The sequence below is a fragment of the Siniperca chuatsi genome, linkage group LG3 (genome assembly GCF_020085105.1).
Source record: "Siniperca chuatsi isolate FFG_IHB_CAS linkage group LG3, ASM2008510v1, whole genome shotgun sequence".
In the NCBI taxonomy this organism is placed as follows: Eukaryota; Metazoa; Chordata; class Actinopteri; order Centrarchiformes; family Sinipercidae; genus Siniperca; species Siniperca chuatsi.
Genome location: NC_058044.1, coordinates 14,117,425 through 14,143,856, shown reverse-complemented (window position 1 = coordinate 14,143,856; position 26,432 = coordinate 14,117,425). Strand labels below are relative to the sequence as shown.

General features: G+C 37.4%; 5 protein-coding genes and 1 long non-coding RNA gene across 8 annotated transcripts; all 6 read right to left on the bottom strand.

The window, feature by feature from the left end:
* Positions 1-2,720: 2,720 nt before the first annotated feature.
* Positions 2,721-4,993, bottom strand: scpp5 (secretory calcium-binding phosphoprotein 5). The gene is made up of 11 exons (XM_044189238.1): positions 4,907-4,993; positions 4,734-4,807; positions 4,565-4,624; positions 4,298-4,369; positions 4,137-4,184; positions 3,961-4,029; positions 3,773-3,802; positions 3,613-3,660; positions 3,480-3,530; positions 3,290-3,370; positions 2,721-3,141 (listed from the first exon to the last, which is right to left on the bottom strand). The coding sequence occupies exons 2-11, from the start codon at positions 4,785-4,787 to the stop codon at positions 3,124-3,126; spliced, it is 531 nt and encodes a 176-aa protein (XP_044045173.1). The 5' UTR covers positions 4,788-4,807; positions 4,907-4,993; the 3' UTR covers positions 2,721-3,123.
* Positions 4,994-5,672: 679 nt separating this feature from the next.
* On the bottom strand, positions 5,673-8,219 carry scpp7 (secretory calcium-binding phosphoprotein 7). Its single transcript, XM_044189240.1, has 9 exons — positions 8,116-8,219; positions 7,919-7,983; positions 7,545-7,589; positions 7,264-7,311; positions 7,127-7,168; positions 6,833-6,892; positions 6,594-6,743; positions 6,164-6,252; positions 5,673-5,991 (listed from the first exon to the last, which is right to left on the bottom strand). The coding sequence occupies exons 2-8, from the start codon at positions 7,970-7,972 to the stop codon at positions 6,208-6,210; spliced, it is 444 nt and encodes a 147-aa protein (XP_044045175.1). The 5' UTR covers positions 7,973-7,983; positions 8,116-8,219; the 3' UTR covers positions 5,673-5,991; positions 6,164-6,207.
* Positions 8,220-9,639: 1,420 nt separating this feature from the next.
* On the bottom strand, positions 9,640-12,243 carry LOC122873001 (MAGE-like protein 2). Of its 2 annotated transcripts, none has more exons than XM_044189214.1 (7): positions 12,102-12,243; positions 11,628-11,936; positions 11,392-11,448; positions 10,778-10,927; positions 10,635-10,670; positions 10,480-10,518; positions 9,640-10,338 (listed from the first exon to the last, which is right to left on the bottom strand). In XM_044189214.1, exons 1-7 carry the CDS (start codon positions 12,153-12,155, stop codon positions 10,033-10,035), a joined length of 951 nt encoding a protein of 316 aa, XP_044045149.1. In that variant the 5' UTR covers positions 12,156-12,243; the 3' UTR covers positions 9,640-10,032. The 2 variants fall into 2 exon arrangements, with proteins under 2 accessions (XP_044045149.1, XP_044045150.1); XM_044189215.1 differs by having other exon boundaries at positions 11,628-11,899; positions 12,102-12,233.
* Positions 12,244-15,619: 3,376 nt separating this feature from the next.
* Positions 15,620-16,773, bottom strand: LOC122874099 (anti-sigma-I factor RsgI2-like). Its single transcript, XM_044191678.1, has 3 exons — positions 16,548-16,773; positions 16,399-16,440; positions 15,620-16,246 (listed from the first exon to the last, which is right to left on the bottom strand). The coding sequence occupies exons 1-3, from the start codon at positions 16,596-16,598 to the stop codon at positions 15,620-15,622; spliced, it is 720 nt and encodes a 239-aa protein (XP_044047613.1). The 5' UTR covers positions 16,599-16,773.
* A 2,847-nt stretch (positions 16,774-19,620) lies between these two features.
* On the bottom strand, positions 19,621-20,368 carry LOC122873020. Its single transcript, XR_006377347.1, has 4 exons — positions 20,308-20,368; positions 20,111-20,176; positions 19,948-19,989; positions 19,621-19,800 (listed from the first exon to the last, which is right to left on the bottom strand). It is a non-coding gene; the product is annotated as an uncharacterized LOC122873020 (long non-coding RNA).
* Positions 20,369-21,954: 1,586 nt separating this feature from the next.
* Positions 21,955-23,794, bottom strand: si:dkey-22i16.7 (leucine-rich repeat extensin-like protein 6). Of its 2 annotated transcripts, none has more exons than XM_044189241.1 (3): positions 23,565-23,794; positions 23,363-23,452; positions 21,955-23,258 (listed from the first exon to the last, which is right to left on the bottom strand). In XM_044189241.1, the coding sequence occupies exons 1-3, from the start codon at positions 23,613-23,615 to the stop codon at positions 23,010-23,012; spliced, it is 390 nt and encodes a 129-aa protein (XP_044045176.1). In that variant the 5' UTR covers positions 23,616-23,794; the 3' UTR covers positions 21,955-23,009. The 2 variants fall into 2 exon arrangements, with proteins under 2 accessions (XP_044045176.1, XP_044045177.1); XM_044189242.1 differs by having other exon boundaries at positions 23,411-23,452.
* Between the last annotated feature and the right edge of the window lie 2,638 nt (positions 23,795-26,432).

The window sequence follows — 26,432 nt, the reverse complement described above, 5'->3', positions numbered from 1 at the left end:
TGAAAAACAGGCCAGTGAGGGTAATAAGGTTATAAACTGAATATTTTCTGTACCAACAGGAATGCCTAACTTTTGCCAACTTTAATAAACTGTGCTTTGTTTCAGCAAAGAAACCACAGCGCTGATATGTAATAAATAAATAAACCTGATTTATTCAGATTCTGATAGTATTCGTATCATTCATACGTGCTGAATGATCAAACAATAAGGAAAGAAGTCTTAAAATATGCTCTTCTTCTTTTAGTGTTACAACCTGACAAAATTGGGTAAATAATAACACAAAGTTAAGAAATCAGTTCACAACTTCACTGATTCTCAAGCAGGTGTGTGTAATTTTAGTTTGAGTTTGGATTCATAAACCTTTCAGAGCAACATAAAGCTATAATCTCCCAGTAGAATATCCAAACTAAAGGCTACACTCATGTGAGATGTGGTAGGGACTTACCCTACATTGGATTCTCTACTGTTGAGGCAAGATGCAGCCTGGATATACAGGTTAAAGAACAAGGCTCCTCTTGACCTCAGAGGAACCTTGGTCTTTAACTAGAATTTGACCTCAAACGGTTTCTGTAATATTTTTGCTTCTTTGTGGTTCTAGATCCAATTGATTGCTTGTCCTCTATGATTTTCTGTGTAGGCTGACAATGATAACAAACATTTGTTACTTTTAGCCTCACTGGCTGTCGGTTGTAGGGATGACACTGCTGGTCGGTCACTCATTTGTTGTACCACTTTGGTCCAGACAGAAATATCTCAACAACTTTTGAATTGCCATGCAATTTGATACAGATATCCATGGTGCTAACCTAAATAAATAACTAATGACAAAATTTACAATGGTTCAAAGGTTTCTAAAATGCACTGTCAGGCAGATGACTGTTGGATTTCATCCTGAAGAAGGCAATTCGCTGAAACGTTACGCTTTAAAAGTGGAAATACTGTGTATGACTGCATCAGAGTTATGTGTGTCTTTCCTATTCTTACTTTGATGTCTCCCTGCGTCAGCATCTCACTAGAATAGGTGTGCGTTTCATACATCTTTATTAAAAAATGATTGCAAAACCACATATGTTCTGTTGGCCCAACCATGTTGCCCTTCTTTCTTTAACTATCCAGACCTACAGATATTGCCTTTGCGTATCATCTCACACAGCATTTCTGTGTTGTTTTTGTGTTTTAATACGTGACTTTATGACTTATCAGAAGTACTGTACAGTACAAAGGCCATCATACTATAGTTGTGACAAGTCAAATTAAGGCTATTAAACCTGCTGTCAGCATCTCCTCTACTGTGGGTGATAGAAGTGATGAATGTATGTGATCTAGGGAATGGGTCTAGGTGATTTCAGAAAAAAGAACTTGTAGGGAAGAGACAGTAATAGCGTGAGAGGATGGCGCCTGTGTATTTTAAGTGTCTTTGAAGAGATAAGTGTTAAGTCATGTTGTGACAGGCTTTTGTCCCCAGGGGAGCAAGGATCAGGAAGATATTTCCCTTTCCCTTGACGGTATTTATTTTTCTAAGACTGTGGAGAAATTTGCTCAACCACTGTGGTAAATTATGTTCACTGTTTGTTGTAATTATGATGTACTGTAGCCTATGCAGTGTGTAAGATACATATACCGTACCTGTAGTGTTTATGGTTCAGTGGTTACTTTAGTCTCAAAAATACCAACATTTAATGTTGTGGATTTTCTGGTCAAAAATATATCTCCTACTTGTAACTTATTCAAAGCTGGCCATGATCATATGACACTTGTGCGTCTCTTTGCATTAAAACAATTATTTTACAATCACCTATGATAATAATTAAAGGGCCCTGGGGAGTTATGTTTACATTCAGTGTTACTCATCAAACAACATTGTGTGTATCCTTGAGGTCTAATAAATGTGTTAAATGCATTATCCCACCTCATATAACATTTGCAAAGCCAATTTTTCAAAAGCATATTAAATCCAGCATTGTTACATCCATTTTTACTTCACTTCACTGCCTTTGCTGGCATATTGCAGCATATCTTGGCATGTTACCGCCACTTGTTGATCAGTGGAACAGTGTGAAACCAATGGCAGGACTATGTATGGCGTCACCTGCATGCATGTGTGTTCTTGTGCATGTGCAAGATACCCACTAATAAAAAAAAGAGCTTCATAGCGCTACAAGAGGTCAACACCTTTAAAGGTCCACATTTTAAAGCTTATTACCAACATATGAACAAGATATATTCACTGTAAAGGATTAATTATCTCTAGCAAGTATCTGTTTTGTACCATGTAGTTAAATGAATTGAAACCAATAGTTGGATGGATGCCTTGAAGGTCTGGAAAGATTCACAGCAATCCAAAACACATATTCTTAGATTGATAATTGATTAATCGTTTGTTATTTTTCAAGCAAAATGTCAAAATATTTGATAGTTTCACCATCTCAAATGTGAGGTTTTGCTGCTTTGCTCTATTTTGGACTGTTGGTTAGACAAAAGAAGATGTTTGAACATGTCACCTTCTCTGGGAAACTGTGCTGGGCACTTTTAACAGTTTTCTGAGGTTTTATAGACCAAACAGTTAAATTATTAATTGGTATGATAATCAGCAGGTTCATTAATAAAAAAGTATTACTTGCAGCCCTATGGCTGTGTTTTTATTAAAGGTTACTACATACAAATAATACTAATCAAATTCTGAAACTTTGAACTTTGAATAAACACAACAAAACCAAAAATTGCTTGAAAACGTAGACTTTATTTCTTAAGGAAAATGACAGAAAAAGAAGGATAAGTTCAAATTAGTTGATAAACATATGCAGCACATTTGTGATATACTGTGGAAATGCAGCATTACAAAGTGCTTCATTAACACAATTATATTTAAATTCTATGAAGACTATAAAGTAAAGCAGAAATGTTTATGACCGTGTCACAATTTACTAGTTTACTATTGCAACAGTATTCTTAGTAAAAAAGTGGTTATTTTCTGATCTTCTTAGCATTTTGTTCTAACTTTAGTAAGCGCATTCACGAAACAGATTCAGTCCGAATCATTTAACGTCATTTGTTCCGTTGTAGATGTCTGAATGTTAATGAGGAAGAAATTGTTTCGCCTCCTTTTCGTGCCTCACATCCATTTCACATCTTTGCCGGGATCTGTAAAGACAAATAAGCAATTTAAAACAAATATAGTTAATTTTACATGCTCTCCCCACTGATAACATCTGTCATACATTCATATCAATAGTCATTTTCAGTAGAACTCTTGTTAATTAATTAAAGTAATATACGGATTGATAAATACCTGGCTTGTCTGTGTGGGCTGGTCCTGCTGGAGAGGTTGCAAGGGATCCTGGGAGGGAAGATTGGTATCAAATGAGGGAATCTGAAAAAAGAAAAGTAAAACTTCATGAGAGAAAAGAAACGCTCAGAATCAATCAAATATACATCTTCAGATTGAGATTATATATTTTTTTCTTTTTTCTTTTTCTCACATTTGGGATTTGCTGGGGAATATTTTGAGGGGGATATTCAAATGGAAGCGCCTGTGAAAAAACAAATAAAAGTGGTGAGTAAAATACCAAAAGAAACAGTAAAAGGCATAATTTAGAATAAGTAGTGTCTCACATTTGGAAAGTGAGGGATGTTTGCCATAGGAGGGATGTTTGTCATTATCTGGAACAAAAGCAAATGCACTCATTTAGTACTGTACCATGTAAAATTATATAGAAGTCATTTCATATATATATTATGCATTATATAATGTCTCAAAGTTTAAAATGTTTACCCTTTGCTGGGAGAAGTCATAGGGGTAGTACTGCAAGTGTATAAAAAACAAGAGCACAAAAATATCAATAAATCTTGATCCAACAAGTTGTTTATTTTACCAAACATGCTTCTATAAGCAATAATTAAAGTGTTTTCAGTCCCAATAGTGTCTGTAATCTGAAAAGTGAAAAAAAACCCAACACTTACGACTTCCACACTCTGTCTGCCTGGTGGCTGAGGAATGGAGTATTTGATGAAACCATGGGAGGGAAAGGGCTGCAGAGAGAGAGAGAAAATCAATGAAAAGTAGTGAGAAGTTTGGTGATGTTTTTACTACATTTTTTAAAAGACAAGATGCTTCTGTATAATTTGAGTGTGCTTACCTGTGCAGGGTTTGAGCCACCTGCACCAGCAAACCTGTGGGGATAAATCTTAGAAAAAACAGAAATAAACATAAGCTAATGTAACCATATGTCATAATCACAGCAAGAGCAACATTTCATACAAAACAGATCTCAGTGAAATGAGAAAGAGTCTGACATACTAGTTCCACACTGTAAGCGCCAGGTATTTCAAGTTGTGGCAGAGACTGTCCAGCTGGGAAGGGATTTTTCACCTGAATGGATGCAATATTGTCAAGTTTGTCAGTATTGTCAGTAGACAGTGAATTCCACATAGCTATATTTCTGCTGTGCTTCATATCTGTATCACAAGAAGGCTTTGCTCAGTAGTGTACTGTTAATCATTTTTGCATAGTTAAAACAGCAACCTTTGACACAGAAGTTAAACAGCACACAATATGCATGAGTACCTGTGCAGGTGGTACCTGTTGCCTGGAACCTGCGTAATGAGGCAGGTAATGAAAGAAGGACTGAAAATGAAGACAAAAACAGAAAACAGAAATAGTTAGATCAGAGAACAATCAGAACAATCAGAACTTTGCCAGAATTGAGAAAATTAAGTCATGAGAGCAAACTTACAGGTGCAGCTGAGATTGTGCTAGCCAGACAGAGGCACAGGATGGCCAATTTCATTTTTGCAGATTATCCAAGTCCTACAGACACAATTCATCATTTAATTTAACAAAAATCCAGTCAAAGTCATACTGGATGGTTGCAGTCCTATTACAAAAGCATGCATGAAGTTAACTCACCTTCTGCGATAAAAACACCACTGGAGAGGATGATGAATGTTGATGTTGGAGATGATGCCAGTCGATCGTATTTTCCACAGAGTTACTTTGTCTTTTATAGGGTGCCAGCTCACCTGAGAGCCAATCACAGTGGATGGGAGTGATGTTCCCCAATGAGTAGTTACAGTACAGGTGTCTAGTCTTCAGCTTTACTAAATGACCAGTGGTTAAATCCACTTTCTGTGTAATAGCAGACTGTTTGATTACACTGTCTAGAGCAGTGGACACCTTCACTCTGCTTGCTCCTCATTCTGACATCATTACAGTTTCATTGGTTCTGTGCAACTGCAGCACTGTGGCAAGAATATCTGAAACTGCAATATTATGTATATTACGTATGTAAATGTAATATTGTTTATTTTCTAGTTGCTCGCATGTTAATTGTGTTTCCAAATTATGTCAACAGCAGAGCAGAACAACTTCACAGAGACAAGTCTGTCCAGGCAACTGAGGATAAAAGTACTGAATGTACACAGAAGATAGAATTAGAAATGCACATTTAAACTATCTGAAAGTAGAGTAAAACTTATATTAGCTTGAATAATCTTTAAATGTAATTGTCTTCCTGCCTTTTTAGTTGTAACTTTTCAACTTGTAGCGAATTAGTCAAAATCATTACAGAATTGTATAATAGTAGTAGTATAGAGACTGAGCATGTAGGTTCGTTTTATTAGAGCAATATTCAATATACTGTTTATAGTTATTTGACGCAAAGAACCAGAAGAGAATGGATTAGTTCTTTTTATTCATTATGAAGCATAGTTATAGCAAATTTGATTTAGGAAACAACAACATGTAGTGACTCCAAAGACACTCATATTTCATTGCATAGCATGATTTTTTATTAAGAGACAGCACTTTTTTCTTGTTATTTCATAGAAAAGCATATGTAGCACAATCTGCAGAGCGCCATTTTTTTCCCTAAAAATTCACAGCACCATCTTCTTTTCAAAGGCATAGCACCATATTTTTCATACTTTAGGAGCAACAGTGTTGGCTGGTCATGTTTCACCGGGGTAGGCTGCTGGTCTAAATGCATTAGTCACCTAAAGTGGGAAGGGAGGCAAACACATCTTACACATGACACTCAGTCACCCAGAAAGAGAATATATGATCCTCAGATTTTGTTTCTTAAATTATTTTGTCTGAATTATGCAGTAATACAATACACTATATGCCTTATAAATATGTGAAAGTGTATTTTGTGTGCATGTGTACCTGTTCATGCACAAATGTGTGCACATCCTGCTGACTCTGATTTTTTAGTCATCGTCATCATCATCATCGTCTCCGCTGGGTATGGCAGCCTGAAATGACAGATGCTTCTGATGAGCCAATCAGGAGTGAGGATCGTCTCTCACATCTCTGCTGATGAGTCACTGTTTCTCAGCACCTCAGCAGAAATAGTTGGAAGACTTGAGTTGAAAGTTGTTTCTCTCACACAATACCTATTTATTAGAATGCACCTGTTGCCCTCATCACCACTTCAGTTCAATTCAGTTTCCTACCTGCTGCCATCATTTGAAGCTATTATTGTACATCAAAATCAATCAAAGCATTTATATGGCCACAGCTGACATTGATTAAGTCTTACTGATTCTTCAATAAACTTAAATGGCTAATAATGCAAATCCATAGTCATTCTTACAGGGGCACTAGCAGCAATAATAGGTACAACAGGGGCAGCCGGAGCAGCAGGAGCAGCAGGAGCAGCTGGAGCTGCAGGAGCAACAGGATCAGCAGGAGCAACAGGGGCAGCAGCGGCAGGATCTGGCAGGTCGAAACCGAAGGGGTAGAACTGGAGCGATGAGAAAGAGATAAGATCTTTAATTCAATAAAATCTCACACAACTTCAGTCAGAGAAATGAAAAACCTGCAGGCACTTACCACCTCTTTGGTCTCTCTACCGTTTGGCTGAGGGATCTCCTGCTTGATGAAGCCACGGACCTTTCAGTGAAAACACATGCAGGCACACACATGCACTCAAAACTATAGTAGCTCAGGTATAATCTACCTCTACTCTGTGGTCTCTGAAACTGCCTTTTGTTGGACTGTATATACTGTTAATTATCTTTCATTCAGATGGTAGTGTAAGCTTTCATTGGATCTTAAATTCTTTGGATTGAGCGTCTGCAAAAGTACTACATGCACACACAAATCAAGCTGTACTGTGTCACTCACAGGTCCTCCAACAGGCTGACTCTGAGCATCAACCGGGAGCAGCTGGAAATGAAAACAGTCAAGATTATCACACAAAAGAGTGATTATTGGATCAAATTCATAAAAAAAGGGTGTAAACAATATAAATGAGCTCTTACAACTTCCAGAGTTCCAACTGGGGCTCCAGCAGGAATAGCCTGGGCTGCCTGCGAAGATCATATGAACCTTTAGATGAGTGTAGATCATGAGAAAAAGCAGCAAACCACAAGTAAAAGAGTCATCAACAGGCTCAGCTATAGAGACATTACCATCAGTGGTGAACAGATAATGGCAGACCTGTGTGCTTAACTTGTTCGGTGATGTTTGAAAATGTGTCTTTTACTGTGGTTTTTGTGTGTAATGTCACACACCAGTTGATCTGAGCTGCGTCTTACTGTACCTGAGCCGGAGCATGATGGATGTCAAACTCCATGAACATCTGAGGCTGTAAAGAAGAGAAAATATAGCAGAATCAAAGCAGTCCAGGTGAGTGTAAAATCAATAATAACTTTTATTGGTAAATATTATTCACTGACAACATTGTCAATAACCAACATGCGCAAGAAGTTCCTTAAAGTGCTCAGAAAAAGTGGAAGTTTGACCATCTACAACTCCATATGCTGATAAAGATTATGTGATATGATTGAAAGCTCCAAAACAGCTACACGGACCTTGAGGTAAGTTTTTTTTAGTCAAATATTTACAGAGCTAAAATATACATGAGAGAGAAATAAGAAGAAGATATTTTTTAGAAATAGAAGGTGTTTTCCTTACAGGGGCACAGAGAGACATCCCAAGGATGCAGGCAGCAAGCAGGATGAATTTCATGTTGAATGAAGCTGTCAAATAGATTTTTTCGAGTTATTAGACTTGACAATATTCACTGAATCATTTGAAACAACATTTAAATAGATCATTATTTTAAAATGCCCTTTGAATCAACGTCATATGGTATTGGTTGTTTACATTACCTTTCCTTTCTGGCAGCACAGGAGCACTGAAGGATTGTTGAGGAGGGGTGTGAGCACTGGAGAGAGATTTACTCCTATTTATTTGCTGACAGAACAAAGGACGAGCAAACCTATGACAGGTATTGGTGATAAGCCAAGAATTTTCATTTTTATGATTACAAAATTGGCAGCTATATCTCTGTGCAAAATCTCATGATACATATTTGGCTTGGAGCACACATTAATCACATTTGATCCCTCACTGATGTGTTTTATCAGGTACCCCCTTGCAACATCTTTTACACCCAAAAAGGGCAACAGGGTTGCACATGAATAGGAGTCAAATTTAATAAGTGAAGCTTTTGAAACTGACACTATACTGTAGCTGTAATATCTTACCCTATTATTATAAGTAATTTTTTATTTAGGTGGCCATTCTAAAATATCACATCTTATCACAGACCTCTTGTATACCTTATATCTGATGATGACTGGATGATGAATATTATGATTATCTTACAGTTTTACCATTTCTGCATGTTTGAGGCCTGTTAAGGCTTTCTAATTTCAACTCAAACTCATTCACCTTTTGTTGAATATAGACTGATCTAATGGCTTTTGTGGAACAGTAAATTGGTGACAGATTGAAAACACAATACTCAAACAGTCACTTGTATGTGAGCCTGTGGGGACAATTAAGTGCTGCACTTGGGCCACTCTCAACTGTGAAGAAAAGGTCTCAGCATGAGACAACCTATTACATTATGGTGTTTCTTGGCACAAAAACACTTAGTAAGCACCATTAAAGACATTTGAGTTGAGTTAGATTGTAATTCCTAAACAGGAGAAGTTACTTCAGGTTCACACATACAGTATTTGTGAGAACAACTCTAACTTTATGAAACCCAATTAAAATTTAAAGACCAATAAAGGACAATGTGTGTTTTCTTGACATGTGCCCTGTGTTTATAGCAAAGACTGCGGTAGGGTAGTTTTAAATGTGTCCCACTGTATGAACATGATCATGACGTCTTGCTGAGAAAAGCAGGTGCAACAAAGAAAGTCACAGTGCCAATTTCAGAACACATGCACATGAAAGTGAATATATTAAAACTGCTATAATTAATAGTTATATTTACAATGCTGGTGTTGCATTGTGTGTAGTGATGAACCCTCAGAGAATCACTCAATTGAACAGTTCATCTACAGAAAGTTTTAGCATATTTCAGCTCATTTGTTTGGTTTTACAGCTAACGTTTAACGTTACTGTTTTGGTTCAGTCTCTGGACTGTCGTCAACCTCGTTTTCAGCCACAGCAGGCAGCTGTTTTCAGCTTGATATCTCTAAAAACCCACTGTGTACAATCTGCTCAGCACCAAACAACAGACAGACAGAAGACTGCATTTTGCAGCTAAAGAGCCAGATATTTCCCTCAGGAGTTGAAGGAGACCAAAAACAGAGCTAAAAGGAGAGTGAATATCGGAATTTTATTGATCAGGTGGACACAAACATGACTCCAAATGAATGTTAACTGTGTCTGCTGGATGTGTGACACGTTGACCATAACTTAAAATGTGATAATATGTCAAAATTGTGTTCACAGCTTGTTTTCAGTGCTCCCAAGTGGGCAATCATGTAATGCAGGTTTAAGATACGAATATATTTAAACTAAAACAAGCAATGTATTCACGTTATTTGAGAAGATGAAACAATTCGGGTTTAATCTGACTTCATTTTTATTTGATATTATTTATAAAAAGAAAAAAAACAATAATGGTAATAAATGAAACAAAATGTTCACAGTTAGTAAATTGCTAAGCTAAAATGTAATGCATGAGAAACTTCATTGACACATTGTTAGTCTATGGAGTTCATCAATAACATGTTTAGTTGTTTCTCTCCGTATGTTATGAGTTTTCTCTGCTGGTGGCTGCAGTCTCAGACAAGGTTTCCCTGTGTGGGTTGGAGTTTGGGTTGAGCAGGTGTTTGGACAGTGGCTGCCTCCTCCTCCACTGGTCTCTGCAAACCTACAGGGACCCCGTTAGTGTTCGGCCGCGGCCCAGAGCTGGCCAGTCCTGGTGTCTGTGGGAATCCGGCTGATGAAGTCATCACAGTTGGCACAATGCCTTGCTGTTCTGGGTTTGCAAGCCCAGCAGCCTGGTTCACAGGCTGAACGGCTGCTGCAGGTGAGTTTGCGAGCACAGTGGACAGGTACACACCCAGCTGGCCCATTTTAGCTGCCATCTGAAACAGAGAAGAGAGGAAAGATACTGTAGGAGGCGAAGGAGGGGGAACTATTGCTATTGGATCATCAATAGGATCACTGAGTTCACTGAGCAGATTGTTTGAACAAGCTGAGAGGCAGATAAAAATCTTGGCTGTTACCTCAAGTTCCTCTGAGCTTAGACTGCCAAGTGGAGAGTTCTAGTAAGGAATGACAGCAAATGTCCAATAAAAAATACTCAGAAAGAAAATTATGAAACCAGACTGAGCATAAATCATGATTATATCTAAGTTTTTAGAGTGTATTTTGCATTTACCATGTGTTGCTGGAGCATGTATACAATTTGGGGATTCTGTGGATGAAAATTAGACAGTCTGAGTATAATGCAATTTAGAAAATGTTATCTTTTTTACTATATGAACACTGCAATCCTATTCAAGTTAATAAAGTTAGTGACACCTGTTGTTGCGGCATTGGCTGAAGTGCATTTCCTGAAGGAACAGCTCCTAAAGGTGTCTCTGCAGGTAACAATGGATTGTTCGGAGGTTGATTTGCTGGAGTTTGTGGAAGAGGTGATTCAAGAATCAATTCGAATCCATATGGGGGATACTGAGGGAGAGAAAAATGACATTTACACTTTTATAATATTTGTCGACAACCTCTGCACTGAGACCAGACAAAACTGCAATTCTGACCCTCTCATACTCCAAACATCAAACAATTAGATGCAAAGTATCCCAATATCACTTGTGGCAGAAAAATATATTCAAGGCAAAACAGTATCTAAGTTTCCATCTCAGAGTCATAAATCAAGTGACAGATTACAGCAAAGTACAGATGTCTTTATTTCCTCAACACTGTCTGTCATGGCTGTTTCAGTTATCCTATACAGTACATGATGACAGCACTGTAGAAGTATGGTGAAAACCCCCCAGGTGAAATCTTACAAGCTGGTTTGTGGTTGGAAAATATTTTTGCATCTACAGCACAGAACAGCATGTACATGCAGTACTGTTTGCAGTGCATGGAAAGATCTGTCTCAGAAAACAGTGTATTTCTTAACAATATCTTACCGGTTGATTCCTATAGGGTGATGACAAAAGAGGAAAGTATCTATAAGGAGGGAACAGCTGAAAAATACAGCAACAAGACAAACTCGAAATTAGTTGCATTCTGATTCACTGAACAGTGTCTCTGGGATTTATGTTATTGCTGTAAGAAAATAAAAGACAATACAATTGAAAATAACTTTAAAATAGAGTTAAATGTATTGTTTTGTTTGCTGTAAATTTTCTCCTGATGGTCCCACCAGAGGTTGCTGTGGGAGTGTCGGCTGGTAAGCAGGCTGAGATCCGTGGACGCCCGGCTGCATTGGAATGATCATTGGACTGCCCCCTAGTGGAAACCAGGTGTAGTGTTGTGTGGGAGACAGGAACTGGGGGCCACCCTGGGGACCCGGTTGCTGGGGGACCCCAGGCTGTGGTTGCTCCACAATAGGGGAAAGCGGGGCTGGAGTCTGAGAGTCAGGTTTCTGGTTTGTGGCTTCAACAGATTGAACTGTCTGAATTTGAGTGGCTCTTCCTTGTGAAAGAAGGGGAGGAAGGACATTAGGACGGACCTGGAAATATAAAAGGAAAATCTCAAAATGATCATTATCACAGCAGATTTTACATAATGTGAGTCAAACTTAATGTTGACAAATAAGTGTTAAACTCATAAACATAGAAAATAGTATTTCAAATATTGTTTTTAAAATATAGTCAATAAATGAGCCCATACTTACTGGTACTGTAGATACCATGATGGTAAAACAGGACAATAGGATTAAGATAAACATTTCCAAAAACAAAGAAAAAAATTAATATGGTTTAGAATTGGTTTCCACAAGAGCAATGAAAGCTGAAAGGAATGTCCACTTGGGTCACTTAGAGTAAATTCAATGAAACACTGTGAGAGGGGGCATTGACTTATGCACTGCTCACAGAGTGAAACAACCAATGACAGAACAGACATGACAGACACAACAGAAAAAAACAAATTCAACCTAATCTTCTGGTGTGTGAATCAAAGAATGAGGTGGCAACCAAATAAAATCCACTGAGTACCCTAAACTGCCTGTTTTCCTTCAATTATAATGCTGTAATGTCTACAGAAATGAATAAACAAACACATAAGAACCCAGGTCTTGGCGGTTTTCCTGTTACTCAGAGCACCTGTGGGTGAAGCTGATGTGTCAGTGTCTCTCTGTTGTAATTATGGTCAAACCAAATATGTGTAATGTGCAACAAAACAGAAAAAAAAGATGAATAAGGAAATGGTAGAAACTCGGGTATAATGTTTAAGTCATGGACCTTAGTCAGGCATCAGATTCACAATATGAAACGACATCTTTATATTAGAGCCATAAGTTGAAACAACCAATCAAAAGGGAACCCACTGGCTGATCTGATTGCAGTCTGTGGCACTGGTGTAAACATCTTGGGAACATCGTGGGAATTTAAAATGTTCTTTTACATGATTTACTTTTCCAGTGCATCTACCAGGTGTACATTAGACAACTTTTAATTAATAATAATACATTTTAATATTACTAAAGCTGCTAAACCCACAAATGGCCATTTAAAAAGCACTTGGGGCAGAAATTTAGAAAATATAAATTACAGTTACAGTATACACTTGCACGATGCTACACATTTATCTGAAACCCAGACACAGAAGATAAGGTAAACCCATGGCCTTGTCACTTAGTGGTGTGTTTGAACATTTGCTGTACGTCTTTTCAGCTGGATCCAGTCAGAGGTTGCAAGTGTACACAAGTGCACAAGGGGGCAGACTAAAGCTGAAGGCAAAAAGAAAAAAAAACAACGTGTCAGTCAAGGCTCTAAATTTCATTCAAGAATAGCTGTGCACACTGTAACAGCTGGAGGTTTCAGTGTTGTGGGTAGAAAAGAGCAGGATACTCTGAACCTTAAAATATATCCAGCCATGGTGTCGATTCATTATGTAAATATCTTAACAGTTTTGGTTTTTAAATGTTTTTCACTCAGAAATCAGCTAGACATTGAATACAATAGTTGTTCAAATGTGTCATATACATTAGAAAATACTTCATTTTCCTTAAACTCCCTGCATTTTCTTTACCCATATTGTCTTTTGCAGTTTTACAGATGTTTCTGGAGCCCATCCCAGCATGCACTGTGAAGAAAGGTGACACCCTGGACAGGTAACCAGTAATAGACAGATGCACACTCAGTATTATTCTTAGCTATGATGCTTGACTTTGTAGAAAAATCTACCTGGCTATTATACCTTTGGCAAATGGCAGAAATCTGAATCACTGTTACTTGATATTGTACAGTGCTGAATTAGAATATTGGGATTACTCGTTATTTCTGCACATATACTGTATATTTGCACAGCTTCCACTGCTCAAGTCATGTCACATACAGTATATGGCCTGGGATATACTGTAATGCATATAATATAGTATATAGCTTTTGAATGTAATTTGCCTAATTTTCTTATTTTGTTGTATTTATTATCTTAAAAAGGTTTCCTACCTCTTCGGACTATTTCTTGTTCTGCTGTAACATGCGAATATCCTCTCTGATGATCAATAAAGTCTCATCTTAATATACAATACATATACATTAAAATTATTAAAAAATACTAAGAATCTGGATATACAGTATGTCTGTCAGAAGTTTACTTTTACTTTCAACAAATATATATAATGAGTTTAAGTACTTCAGCTTTGCAAGTAAGTGGTACCACATTAAAACTAGCTCAGTGTAAGCTACATACTTGCCAGATTTGCCAAGAAATGTCACAAAATGCCCCTCTCATTGATATATAAAACATCTCTAATGTTTTAGCAACACCACTTACTGAGCCAACAAAGGGTTTATAGTAGAGAGATGACATAAGTGATTTGTTTACTGCTAAACATCATAAGTGCTGTGACAAGAAAAGTTAGTTTAGCACGAACAACACAAAACAGGCTTATATGATAATTATTGTAAGTGTGATGGAATGTAACATCCACAGAGCATCAGTATGAACTCCAGATCATTATTTGTTCTCATGATATTTTTTTTACAGCAAGGTGCTCGACACATGACATTTCTGCCATGTTTGAGTCATTTTGGGTTCATAGGAGTATGTAAAAAAAAAAATAAAATAAAGCAACAGACCTGCAGACAGACAGACAGACAGACAGACAGACGATGACACTACACCCATGGATTAAAAAAAATGTCACCACAAAAATGCTACCTCGGCATGTATCTTGTTTCAAATAGAATTTTATTCTTCAAAACCCAGATCAAATACAAATACATGCAAAAGTCATTCAGTGCACGATTCAAAAGAATTGATTTACACCAACCTGTGCCTGTTGTTTGGCTGGTTTACATTATTTAACAAAGTTTGCAGGTTAAATTGACAAACAAACTTGGAAATAAGAGTACATTCATAATGAGTAGCTGTGCAAAACCCGCTGTGTTGGGAAAAACATAACACATAAAAGAACTGTGATTGAGTTGTACATCGAGATACAGGTGTATATTTGTAAAAATGTTAATGCAGGTGTACATATTTTTGACAAAGTTTCTGTGAATAAATGCAGCAAATAGTTAGCAGTGCAGTGCAATGAATGGGAAAATTGTTCAAGAGGCTGAGTCATGATAAAAGTACAGTGTGACAGACTGCACTGATGAAGCAAAGAGTCAGGTATTAAAGGCTCAAAACTCATCCCCTTCTTAAGCTGTGTTGATCCAGGGATGGTGATGTGCATGCCCGCTGAGTGGATATTATACTGGCGTGTCGTCAGCATCCTCCCACAGGTGTCTCCACTGGCGTCCTGAGACCAACCTCAAACAAATCTCATAATTACACCCTGACGAAGTGCCTGTCTCAATTGTACATTTTCCAAATCACAATAAATCACTACATTCTTAAGGCTTTTATAAGGACTGTGGCACTAAAAAAAGTTGAACAACACATTATGCTGATTAAAATTATATGAAAAGTGATAAACATGAAAGGAGTCAAAAGAAAAGTACATGAGAATGTACAGGTTGCAGAACCAATACTGAAATGTGAACATGCATACAATACATTTAGATTTTTGTAAAAGTCAATAAAATCTGGTTCAATCGTGACTTCAACATGATAAAATACTACCAACATATATAAGTGCAAAAAACCCACACTGCATACATTTCCTTATCAATGAGCAGTTGTTGGAGAATGAAAGTAAAGTAATTCAATCTGCCATTCCTGCTCTCAGATCAGCACAGTTCATCTGTTGTCTCCTCGCGGGGTCTCAGCAACTGTGGTTGGTTTTGGGGTTGTGGTTGGTTTTGTGGTTGGGATTGGTTTTGGGGTTGTGGTTGGGATTGGGGTTGTGGTTTGTTTTGGTGTTGTGGTTGGGATTGGGGTTGGTTTTGGGGTTGTGGTTGGTTTTGGGGTTGTGGTTGGGATTGGGGTTGTGGTTTGTTTTGGTGTTGTGGTTGGGATTGGGGTTGGTTTTGGGGTTGTGGTTGGGATTGGGGTTGGAGTTGGTTTTGGGGTTGTGGTTGGGATTGGGGTTGTGGTTGGTTTTGGGGTTGTGGTTGGGATTGGGGTTGTGGTTGGTTTTGGGGTTGTGGTTGGGATTGGGGTTGTGGTTGGTTTTGGGGTTGTGGTTGGGATTGGGGTTGTGGTTGGTTTGGGGGTTGGAGTTGGCTTTGGGGTTGGAGTTGGTTTTGGGGTTGGGTTTGGTTTTGGTGCTGGAGGTGGAGGTGGAGGTGGAGGTGGAGGTGGCGGTGGAGGAGGGGCAGGAACGGGTGGTGGCTTCGGCCACAGACCAGGAAACAGAGGCCAGAAAGGGAAGGAAGGCCAGGGAGGAATAGGCTTGGGCCGAAAGCCCGGGTACCAATTGCCTCTCTGCAACAAGACAAAATAAACACAATAAATATTTTTTAAAATCAAAGTTGTTTTGCTTTACTCTTATTATAGTTGATAAATGCTAGGGTTGATTTAATCCTTACCTCATCACTGTCAGACTCACTGCTATAGTGATGAGAATTCAGTCTTACCTCATCACTGTCTGAATCACTGCTACGATCATGATGGCATTTCTGCAAAAGACATTAAATAAAATGCTGGTTTGTTTTTCATATTAGCTGAAACTCATTTATAAGTCATAAAAACAATAGCAATAAGTATTATTTTTGTTTGTACTTACAGCTACAGGGGAACTGATCAAGTAGAAAATCATCAGAAGAAAAAACTTCATCTTGCTCTTCAAACCGAAAATCAAATCCCTTGATAGTTAGCGCTGCCTGTGTGCCACAGTGGAGTATGAGTAAGAAAATCTTAAGCCTGTGTTCGCTAACTTCGAGCTGGTCCCTTCAGGAAACTCCATTAGCTTTTAAACAGCCTTGCAGTGCCCACATTGCTCTCGCACTTTAAAGGTGTGTTACTTCATGTCAGATGTGGTCGGTCTCTTGGCAGCCTCCAGAGACAAAACCAAAATAGGCGTGAACACAATTTCATTACTCGACTAGACTGTGTTTTTGTAACATTAAAGCTCACATCCTGTTTTTAATCCTGATAGACTTAAAGTATTTTCTGATACATGCTGAGCCAAATTAACCACTAAGTCCAATTTGTACAACTAATCACTCACACACACGCACACACACACACTTCCTTTTGTTTAAAGAAGACGGTATTTGAATTCTGAGTAAAATGCAGAATATTAACACGCTATAAGTTATTTTTAGAAAAGAATTTAAAATATTTGCTGTCAAAGTCAGGGAAGATATGTCGTTGAAGCGCTCTGTACTTGTGAAACAGTAATATCTGTTGCCTAGAGCTATATTTCCACCTGCAAAACACTTGCTCAATCCTTTCTAAATACTGTGATCACCTTGTTTACTCATGGTGGACATCTTTTATTTCCTCTACAGCAGTCATTCAATGTTACGACCTGTTGCAAGTGTCATCCAGAAATCTAGAGATTTAAAAATTGTTTATTTCCACATGACGATGGGCAAACATGTGAAGACCAACACTGATATTAAAACGTTGATATATAAAAGCAGAAAAGGGAAAGTTCAAATGGGAGAATTTGTGAGAATAAGAGCTCAACATCATTCTAACTATTTTCTGGGATGGAAGGCTCCATGCTTCACACTGGTTCTGTCATCGTGCTCTGTGTTTTTTGCAAAAAACGTAACATTAGTTTCTAACTATTTGCTAGTTTCATAATCTGTTCTATCTGAAATGACTTTTTCAAAGACCTACAGGCTACAAGCTGACCGTAGTTAGACACAATCAAACAGTGCTTTGTAACAAACCTTGTAACTGAATCTGAAGACTGATATTTTGCCCGTTGTCATTTTAGTATCAACATGATCATGATTTGTTTTTGTACAGCTACATTTTGAAACACTAATTTGTCCTCCATCTTAAATTGCATTCACAAGCACTAACCTTGGGTCAAAGTTCAACAGATTTCACACACACACACACACACACACACACACACAGCACAACACACCACATACAATAATGGCAGAGCAAAAGCTGTTTTTCTGCAAGTATGTGAATATGGCATCACAGCATATCATAGAAGGTGTATAGTAGATCAAGGGAGTGAAAACACCATATAGCAACATTTTTAATTCATAATAACATTTTAGTTTTTGATTTTCAACTGGGAAAGAAAATCACAATGAAAGCATAGCCTCTTCAGAATATACATCATAAAACAGATAAGTTTTCCTTCAGGGAGAAAAAGCAAAATGAATCAGGAAAAAATTGGATCAACACACAGTTGACAAGCAGCTCATAAAAAGATCATCTTGGCAGCAGGTTTTATGATTTGTAGTTTCCTGACACACTACATGTTTAGTAATGCATGAGTCACACAATGTCTGCAATATGATCTAGGAATTTTATTATCTTTACAATCATGATACACAGCCAAGCTTTGCAGAAAACTAACTGAACTAGAATTTTAATTATTGTGAAAACCCCAACATATGTTAAATCACATTACATTTGTACAAAATTGCCCAGATACATCTACAATTTTCCATTTAGTGTGATTGCGCAGCATTGAATAACACTGGGTGTTAAAAATAAGTGGGGAAAAGATATTTTGTAGCTTTACAGCTTGGTCAAGAAAAACTTCAGGGAAAATCTGTGCTTAAGAGGTTATAATCATTGTTCAAAACATTTTAATTGCTAATTATTTTAAATATTTTTTTAGCATGTTGTTTTTGTATTTTCTAGAGATCACTTCCCAATCAAACAGTGTGCATGTTGCCTTTCCGTCTTTCTCCATTGTGTTGGTAAAATTTGACTTTGTGTAGATTTTCCTTTTCTGTTCACCTATTATGGGCTCATCTGTTCATGCCACTACCCACGTCTTTTTGCATTTATTGCAAAGGAACCACTCTTGCTCCTGGTAATATAAAACGTGTCTCTCTATGAGGAAATGACTTATTAACTCACATGACAAACAGGGAACCATGTGCAGCTTCAGCTGAGATAAGATCACAGAGGAAACTGCCACTTTGTTTTTAGTGTTCCTTTGTTAAAACAAGCCATAACAATTCAAATGGTGGTTTTCATCCCTGGTACAAAATCGAGGTGAAGATGCATCACCGGAGGAAACCCAGTTCTACCATAAACAGCTGCTGACACAGTTTTGAAGAGCAACTTGGCAACGCAAAAGATTTCATTTACACGCAGGAGAGAAATTCTGTCATTACTGTGATGCCAAGATTTTTATGGATTTTCACTTTGAACTAAAATAAAGTGCATCTGACTTTTATAAGTAGTGCAGATGTGATCCATGAAATCCAACAGAATCAAACACGTCTGGGGGATAACATATCCAACATGACCTGTTGGTTGCTTTTTTATATGAGTTTTTCTACTCGTTGAATTTCCAGGATGAATCTCATCGGGTCAAACACAAACCTGAGTCGTTACTGTGGCATTGCACATTTGTGAAATATATTTATTTCCTGCAGTGGAGTTGCTATGGCAATTCGTGTCTGTGCTTGAACCCTGGTGTACTAGCAGCCAACTTTAATTGCTGCTTGGTGGCGGTATTGTTTCCTTCATGCAGCTTCTTTATTCTTGTATAACAATATTCAAAAAGGTTTGTCCCCATGTCAGCCTAAAACTGCACCACAGTATATTTTATGTTTCGCCCACTTATTTATAAGAGTATTTTTTGTACAACCGGATATACAGACTATCTTAGACCATCAGAAAATAAAGACCATGAGGAAATTAAGTGCATTTTAAGGGTTCTTTATTGCTTTCATTTGCATTAAACCAGTAAGTTATTTATTCAGAGCATGGTAACATCATGGTTTTGCAAGCTGTTGAGACAAGTCCTTGATGAGCTTCAGGATCTGGAGCAGCTCAGTAAGCTGGGCCAAGGATAGGTTGTTGGTTTTGGTAGTGCGGCGTTTCTGTAGGAAAAAAGAAACAAGAAGGTATACAAGAACTTTTTTCTAATATATTTTCATTTCATCATTTCATCTCTAGTTCTCCCTTCTATAGCTGGTTAAAAAATGGCAGTTCAAATTAATAAAATTACATCCAAACTAAATACTGACCTCCTCACTTGAGCGCTTCTCAATCACATGGGTAGGACTAGCCTTTAAAATTAAGCAAAACATTTGAGTAAAATGGTACTCAAAGCAAACAGTTAGACTTCCAGAGTGTGTCCTCGTACATTTTGTAATTTTGTAAAATGAGTACAGAAAGTTTAAGGCTTACCAAAGAGCTGGAGACCAGCATCATGACCACAACCAGAGCAACAATCTTTACTCCAAATGCCTGCATCTAAAAAAAAAAAAAGAGAAACAAACCAATTTGTCACATGTAAAATCACTGCAAATTACTGTTGCAGATGAATGCAAAGATCCTATCTTGGCCATGTTTGTATTGTTACTACATGTAGAATGTGTTTTTACCTTTCTGAATGTTTGGCTCTTACAGTTGTTGTACACAAACAACACTGTGATTTAGTGCAGAACCAATTTCCAGTCTGGCATATATAGTCTCTTCCCACCAATCAAAGATGACATGAGAGCACCTCATATGTTTTGCAATGCAACAATGGATTACAAAGCTAAACAAACATTTTTTTTGTAACCCTCGTGCCGCCATGTCAAGCAATTAAAATCATTGTTTGTTTGCTCTGCTGGTTGCATGTATTAATTTCTACAATGCCATCAAATACCCTGTATTTCAGAGAAAAAGGTGGATTCTAGTTCCCACTAGTTGATTGATTGTTTTGAATGATGAACAAGCCACCTGTTATGCAGCTAATATTTAAGTATATATACACTTTACAGACTACAGTATAAAAGACAAATCTCCATCTACCTTCTTCACTGTCACTTTCATGTTACTTGAGATTTTTGTCTTTGACTCATATTGCCACATTATTGACATCAAGGTATTGAATTGAAAAGATTTGTTATATATTACGTGATATTCAAAATCACCCAGTGACAGTATGGAATAAAATGTAGATGTACAAATAGATAACTGTATTAATTACCTGTTTTAATGGACAATTATTATGATAACAAAACTCACTATAACAATAGAAATTATGATAATAATAATCCTAACAATAATAGCCGTGATATTTAATTGTCATTACACATACAATCATAATAATAATTAAACATATACTAATAATGTAATAATAACAAGTGTAATTATAATTAAGTAATTGATGGTTAGGGCTTTAATGTTTACTATACTTAACGCTGATGTTTTCATACATTTTTTTCAGCACTTGTTTCTGTATGTTTTCCAGTGATGTATCTTTCAACAGGCTATGTCATACTTTTATATCATTTCATTTTAAGGTGTTTACTGTTGACCTCATTGCGTGCCTTACCATCTGTATGTTATGTAATTGTGAGTTGTTACGAGTTGTGTCATTATTTTGCACTGTGACCATGTTAAATGTTTATGTGGAATATTGTTGCTGCTGTGATGCAGCAGCTAACGGGATCCAAGTGAGCAAACGAGCAAACTAATCATTGTTGGTATTTTCTCAAGTGAATTAAACTGTTGTCACAATTAGTCAGTAATGCAACTGTGCAAATGTTGACATTTATGACATTTTTCATGGTTAAAATTACGAGTTGGAACTACTTCTCCAGAAAAAATAATTCAGCTCTGTTACATATTAAACAAAATCATGAACTGGTTCTTTCCAGTTAGTAATTTATAGCAATACACATTACCTACACATAAGCTCATAGTGTTTCTTGCAATACAGTAATAGCCCAAAGACAATGCTCATTGTTTTATCTTAAAACTGTGCAAAGGTGTAAAATATTCACTTGCCTGACATGACACATGTATTAATAATAATGACAAATGTGTCTTAAAGAGCAACATGGAGGCTCATAGCATATAGTATATTGTTCAAAGTAATGTCACAGTTTTATGAGACTTTTGCAATAACAGCAAAGACAAATTGTGAACACAACATTGACATATCATCACCTTTTAAGTTGATATAGTGAACTTGTTAGCGAACAGTTGCTTATTTACACAACCAGCCGTTCACGAGCAACATTATCATTTATTTGGAATCACGTTTCTGGCCACCTGATGAATGTAAGTCCAATATTCACTCTCTTTTAGCTCTGTTTTTGTTCTCTTTACAAAATTATAGATTGACTGTAAACATACAGCTTGTTGTGCTGCTCCAAAGTAACCAAAGATCAAAGTGGAAAAACAGTGTAGAAATCATTTGTGAGTAATTCAATGCCAGGGAACAAACTGATGATCTCTTTAATTGGCTGTTTGGTTGTAGGAATGTGGGTTGACCTGGAGGAATGTGATCAGGATGATAATGTGTTTGGAAGACTTCATCCACACCCAAAGGTTAACAAATCTTTGATGAGTTTCCAAGGTCAGGGTGTCTGCACCAGCATCTGGCCTCGTCTGACAGGGACACACTATGGATGATCAACTCACATGTTCTCTCACAGCTGATGTGTGAGTCATCTCTGTGGCAATCAGCTCTGAAGTCAGAGGGAGGTGTTGTATTTCTGCCAGCTCACTGTTGCACATTTTGGGTTTAGGGGCTTTAAGGTCTCATTTCCTATGGCTTTTATTTTCATTGCTATTGCCATTTCTGTTTCTTTTTATATTTCAGTTATTATGAATCATACTGTACCAAACAAGTATTGTTTTACCAGGTTAAGTGTACCAGGTCCTGATTAGGGCCCCACAAGGGTCTGGGCCCAGTCTGGAGCTCTTGCAGACTCTCCTGACATCTAAAGAGAATTAGGTCTGCTGTACTTTGTGTTATATTTGTGCTTTATTCCTATTTGTGGTCAGGGATGCTGTAGAGATCAGGTAATTTCTCACCACTTGTAAGGAGTTATTATTGTATTCCAGCAGGTTAGTGTTTTTACTGCTACTAGTGTTATTTATCACTGAAATTCAATGTGTTATGTTAGCTATAGTCAAGTTGTAAAAGTCAATCTGGTTCAAACATGACTTCAACATGATAAAATACTACCAACATATATAAGTGCAAAAAACCCACACTGCATACATTTCCTTATCACTGAGCAGTTGTTGGAGAATGAAAGTAAAGTAATTCAATCTGCCATTCCTGCTCTCAGATCAGCACAGTTCATCTGTTGTCTCCTCGCGGGGTTCGAACAGCTGTGGTCTGGGTTGGGGTTGGTTTTGGGGTTGGGGTTGGGGTTGGGGTTGGGTTTGGTTTTGGTGCTGGAGGTGGAGGTGGAGGTGGAGGTGGCGGTGGAGGAGGGGCAGGAACGGGTGGTGGCTTCGGCCACAGACCAGGAAACAGAGGCCAGAAAGGGAAGGAAGGCCAGGGAGGAATAGGCTTGGGCCGAAAGCCCGGGTACCAATTGCCTCTCTGCAACAAGACAAAATAAACACAATAAATATTTTTTAAAATCAAAGTTGTTTTGCTTTACTCTTATTATAGTTGATAAATGCTAGGGTTGATTTAATCCTTACCTCATCACTGTCAGACTCACTGCTATAGTGATGAGAATTCAGTCTTACCTCATCACTGTCTGAATCACTGCTACGATCATGATGGCATTTCTGCAAAAGACATTAAATAAAATAAAATGCTGGTTTGTTTTTCATATTAGCTGAAACTCATTTATAAGTCATAAAAACAATAGCAATAAGTATTATTTTTGTTTGTACTTACAGCTACAGGGGAACTGATCAAGTAGAAAATCATCAGAAGAAAAAACTTCATCTTGCTCTTCAAACCGAAAATCAAATCCCTTGATAGTTAGCGCTGCCTGTGTGCCACAGTGGAGTATGAGTAAGAAAATCTTAAGCCTGTGTTCGCTAACTTCGAGCTGGTCCCTTCAGGAAACTCCATTAGCTTTTAAACAGCCTTGCAGTGCCCACATTGCTCTCGCACTTTAAAGGTGTGTTACTTCATGTCAGATGTGGTCGGTCTCTTGGCAGCCTCCAGAGACAAAACCAAAATAGGCGTGAACACAATTTCATTACTCGACTAGACTGTGTTTTTGTAACATTAAAGCTCACATCCTGTTTTTAATCCTGATAGACTTAAAGTATTTTCTGATACATGCTGAGCCAAATTAACCACTAAGTCCAATTTGTACAACTAATCACTCACACACACGCACACACACACACTTCCTTTTGTTTAAAGAAGACGGTATTTGAATTCTGAGTAAAATGCAGAATATTAACACGCTATAAGTTATTTTTAGAAAAGAATTTAAAATATTTGCTGTCAAAGTCAGGAAGATATGTCGTTGAAGCGCTCTGTACTTGTGAAACAGTAATATCTGTTGCCTAGAGCTATATTTCCACCTGCAAAACACTTGCTCAATCCTTTCTAAATACTGTGATCACCTTGTTTACTCATGGTGGACATCTTTTATTTCCTCTACAGCAGTCATTCAATGTTACGACCTGTTGCAAGTGTCATCCAGAAATCTAGAGATTTAAAAATTGTTTATTTCCACATGACGATGGGCAAACATGTGAAGACCAACACTGATATTAAAACGTTGATATATAAAAGCAGAAAAGGGAAAGTTCAAATGGGAGAATTTGTGAGAATAAGAGCTCAACATCATTCTAACTATTTTCTGGGATGGAAGGCTCCATGCTTCACACTGGTTCTGTCATCGTGCTCTGTGTTTTTTGCAAAAAACGTAACATTAGTTTCTAACTATTTGCTAGTTTCATAATCTGTTCTATCTGAAATGACTTTTTCAAAGACCTACAGGCTACAAGCTGACCGTAGTTAGACACAATCAAACAGTGCTTTGTAACAAACCTTGTAACTGAATCTGAAGACTGATATTTTGCCCGTTGTCATTTTAGTATCAACATGATCATGATTTGTTTTTGTACAGCTACATTTTGAAACACTAATTTGTCCTCCATCTTAAATTGCATTCACAAGCACTAACCTTGGGTCAAAGTTCAACAGATTTCACACACACACACACACACACACACACACACACACAGCACAACACACCACATACACAATAATGGCAGAGCAAAAAGCTGTTTTTCTGCAAGTATGTGAATATGGCATCACAGCATATCATAGAAGGTGTATAGTAGATCAAGGGAGTGAAAACACCATATAGCAACATTTTTAATTCATAATAACATTTTAGTTTTTGATTTTCAACTGGGAAAGAAAATCACAATGAAAGCATAGCCTCTTCAGAATATACATCATAAAACAGATAAGTTTTCCTTCAGGGAGAAAAAGCAAAATGAATCAGGAAAAAATTGGATCAACACACAGTTGACAAGCAGCTCATAAAAAGATCATCTTGGCAGCAGGTTTTATGATTTGTAGTTTCCTGACACACTACATGTTTAGTTATGCATGAGTCACACAATGTCTGCAATATGATCTAGGAATTTTATTATCTTTACAATCATGATACACAGCCAAGCTTTGCAGAAAACTAACTGAACTAGAATTTTAATTATTGTGAAAACCCCAACATATGTTAAATCACATTACATTTGTACAAAATTGCCCAGATACATCTACAATTTTCCATTTAGTGTGATTGCAAGAGCATTGAATAACACTGGGTGTTAAAAATAAGTGGGGAAAAGATATTTTGTAGCTTTACAGCTTGGTCAAGAAAAACTTCAGGGAAAATCTGTGCTTAAGAGGTTATAATCATTGTTCAAAACATTTTAATTGCTAATTATTTTAAATATTTTTTTAGCATGTTGTTTTTGTATTTTCTAGAGATCACTTCCCAATCAAACAGTGTGCATGTTGCCTTTCCGTCTTTCTCCATTGTGTTGGTAAAATTTGACTTTGTGTAGATTTTCCTTTTCTGTTCACCTATTATGGGCTCATCTGTTCATGCCACTACCCACGTCTTTTTGCATTTATTGCAAAGGAACCACTCTTGCTCCTGGTAATATAAAACGTGTCTCTCTATGAGGAAATGACTTATTAACTCACATGACAAACAGGGAACCATGTGCAGCTTCAGCTGAGATAAGATCACAGAGGAAACTGCCACTTTGTTTTTAGTGTTCCTTTGTTAAAACAAGCCATAACAATTCAAATGGTGGTTTTCATCCCTGGTACAAAATCGAGATGAAGATGCATCACCGGAGGAAACCCAGTTCTACCATAAACAGCTGCTGACACAGTTTTGAAGAGCAACTTGGCAACGCAAAAGATTTCATTTACACGCAGGAGAGAAATTCTGTCATTACTGTGATGCCAAGATTTTTATGGATTTTCACTTTGAACTAAAATAAAGTGCATCTGACTTTTATAAGTAGTGCAGATGTGATCCATGAAATCCAACAGAATCAAACACGTCTGGGGGATAACATATCCAACATGACCTGTTGGTTGCTTTTTTATATGAGTTTTTCTACTCGTTGAATTTCCAGGATGAATCTCATCGGGTCAAACACAAACCTGAGTCGTTACTGTGGCATTGCACATTTGTGAAATATATTTATTTCCTGCAGTGGAGTTGCTATGGCAATTCGTGTCTGTGCTTGAACCCTGGTGTACTAGCAGCCAACT

What these genes read in the sequence shown, in the direction of transcription:
- scpp5 (XM_044189238.1), bottom strand. Translation starts at nt 4,787, where the DNA reads ATGAAATTGGCCATCCTGTGCCTCTGTCTGGCTAGCACAATCTCAGCT. An exon ending in GCGCTTACAGTGTGGAACTA is followed by an intron (nt 4,185 to 4,297) that starts GTATGTCAGACT and finishes GTTTTTTCTAAG; the next exon opens with ATTTATCCCCACAGGTTTGC. An exon ending in ATGACTTCTCCCAGCAAAGG is followed by an intron (nt 3,661 to 3,772) that starts GTAAACATTTTA and finishes CTTTTGTTCCAG; the next exon opens with ATAATGACAAACATCCCTCC.
- LOC122873001 (XM_044189214.1), bottom strand. Translation starts at nt 12,155, where the DNA reads ATGTTTATCTTAATCCTATTGTCCTGTTTTACCATCATGGTATCTACA. An exon ending in TCATGGTATCTACAGTACCA is followed by an intron (nt 11,937 to 12,101) that starts GTAAGTATGGGC and finishes TTATATTTCCAG; the next exon opens with GTCCGTCCTAATGTCCTTCC. An exon ending in ACATGCTCCAGCAACACATG is followed by an intron (nt 10,519 to 10,634) that starts GTAAATGCAAAA and finishes ATTCCTTACTAG; the next exon opens with AACTCTCCACTTGGCAGTCT.
- scpp7 (XM_044189240.1), bottom strand. Translation starts at nt 7,972, where the DNA reads ATGAAATTCATCCTGCTTGCTGCCTGCATCCTTGGGATGTCTCTCTGT. An exon ending in CAGTTGGAACTCTGGAAGTT is followed by an intron (nt 7,169 to 7,263) that starts GTAAGAGCTCAT and finishes TTTCATTTCCAG; the next exon opens with CTGCTCCCGGTTGATGCTCA. An exon ending in GTCAGCCTGTTGGAGGACCT is followed by an intron (nt 6,893 to 7,126) that starts GTGAGTGACACA and finishes TTTCACTGAAAG; the next exon opens with GTCCGTGGCTTCATCAAGCA.
- si:dkey-22i16.7 (XM_044189241.1), bottom strand. Translation starts at nt 23,615, where the DNA reads ATGAAGTTTTTTCTTCTGATGATTTTCTACTTGATCAGTTCCCCTGTA. An exon ending in TGATCAGTTCCCCTGTAGCT is followed by an intron (nt 23,453 to 23,564) that starts GTAAGTACAAAC and finishes TGTCTTTTGCAG; the next exon opens with AAATGCCATCATGATCGTAG. An exon ending in GTGAGTCTGACAGTGATGAG is followed by an intron (nt 23,259 to 23,362) that starts GTAAGGATTAAA and finishes GTCTTGTTGCAG; the next exon opens with AGAGGCAATTGGTACCCGGG.
- LOC122874099 (XM_044191678.1), bottom strand. Translation starts at nt 16,598, where the DNA reads ATGAAGTTTTTTCTTCTGATGATTTTCTACTTGATCAGTTCCCCTGTA. An exon ending in TGATCAGTTCCCCTGTAGCT is followed by an intron (nt 16,441 to 16,547) that starts GTAAGTACAAAC and finishes TGTCTTTTGCAG; the next exon opens with AAATGCCATCATGATCGTAG. An exon ending in GTGATTCAGACAGTGATGAG is followed by an intron (nt 16,247 to 16,398) that starts GTAAGACTGAAT and finishes GTCTTGTTGCAG; the next exon opens with AGAGGCAATTGGTACCCGGG.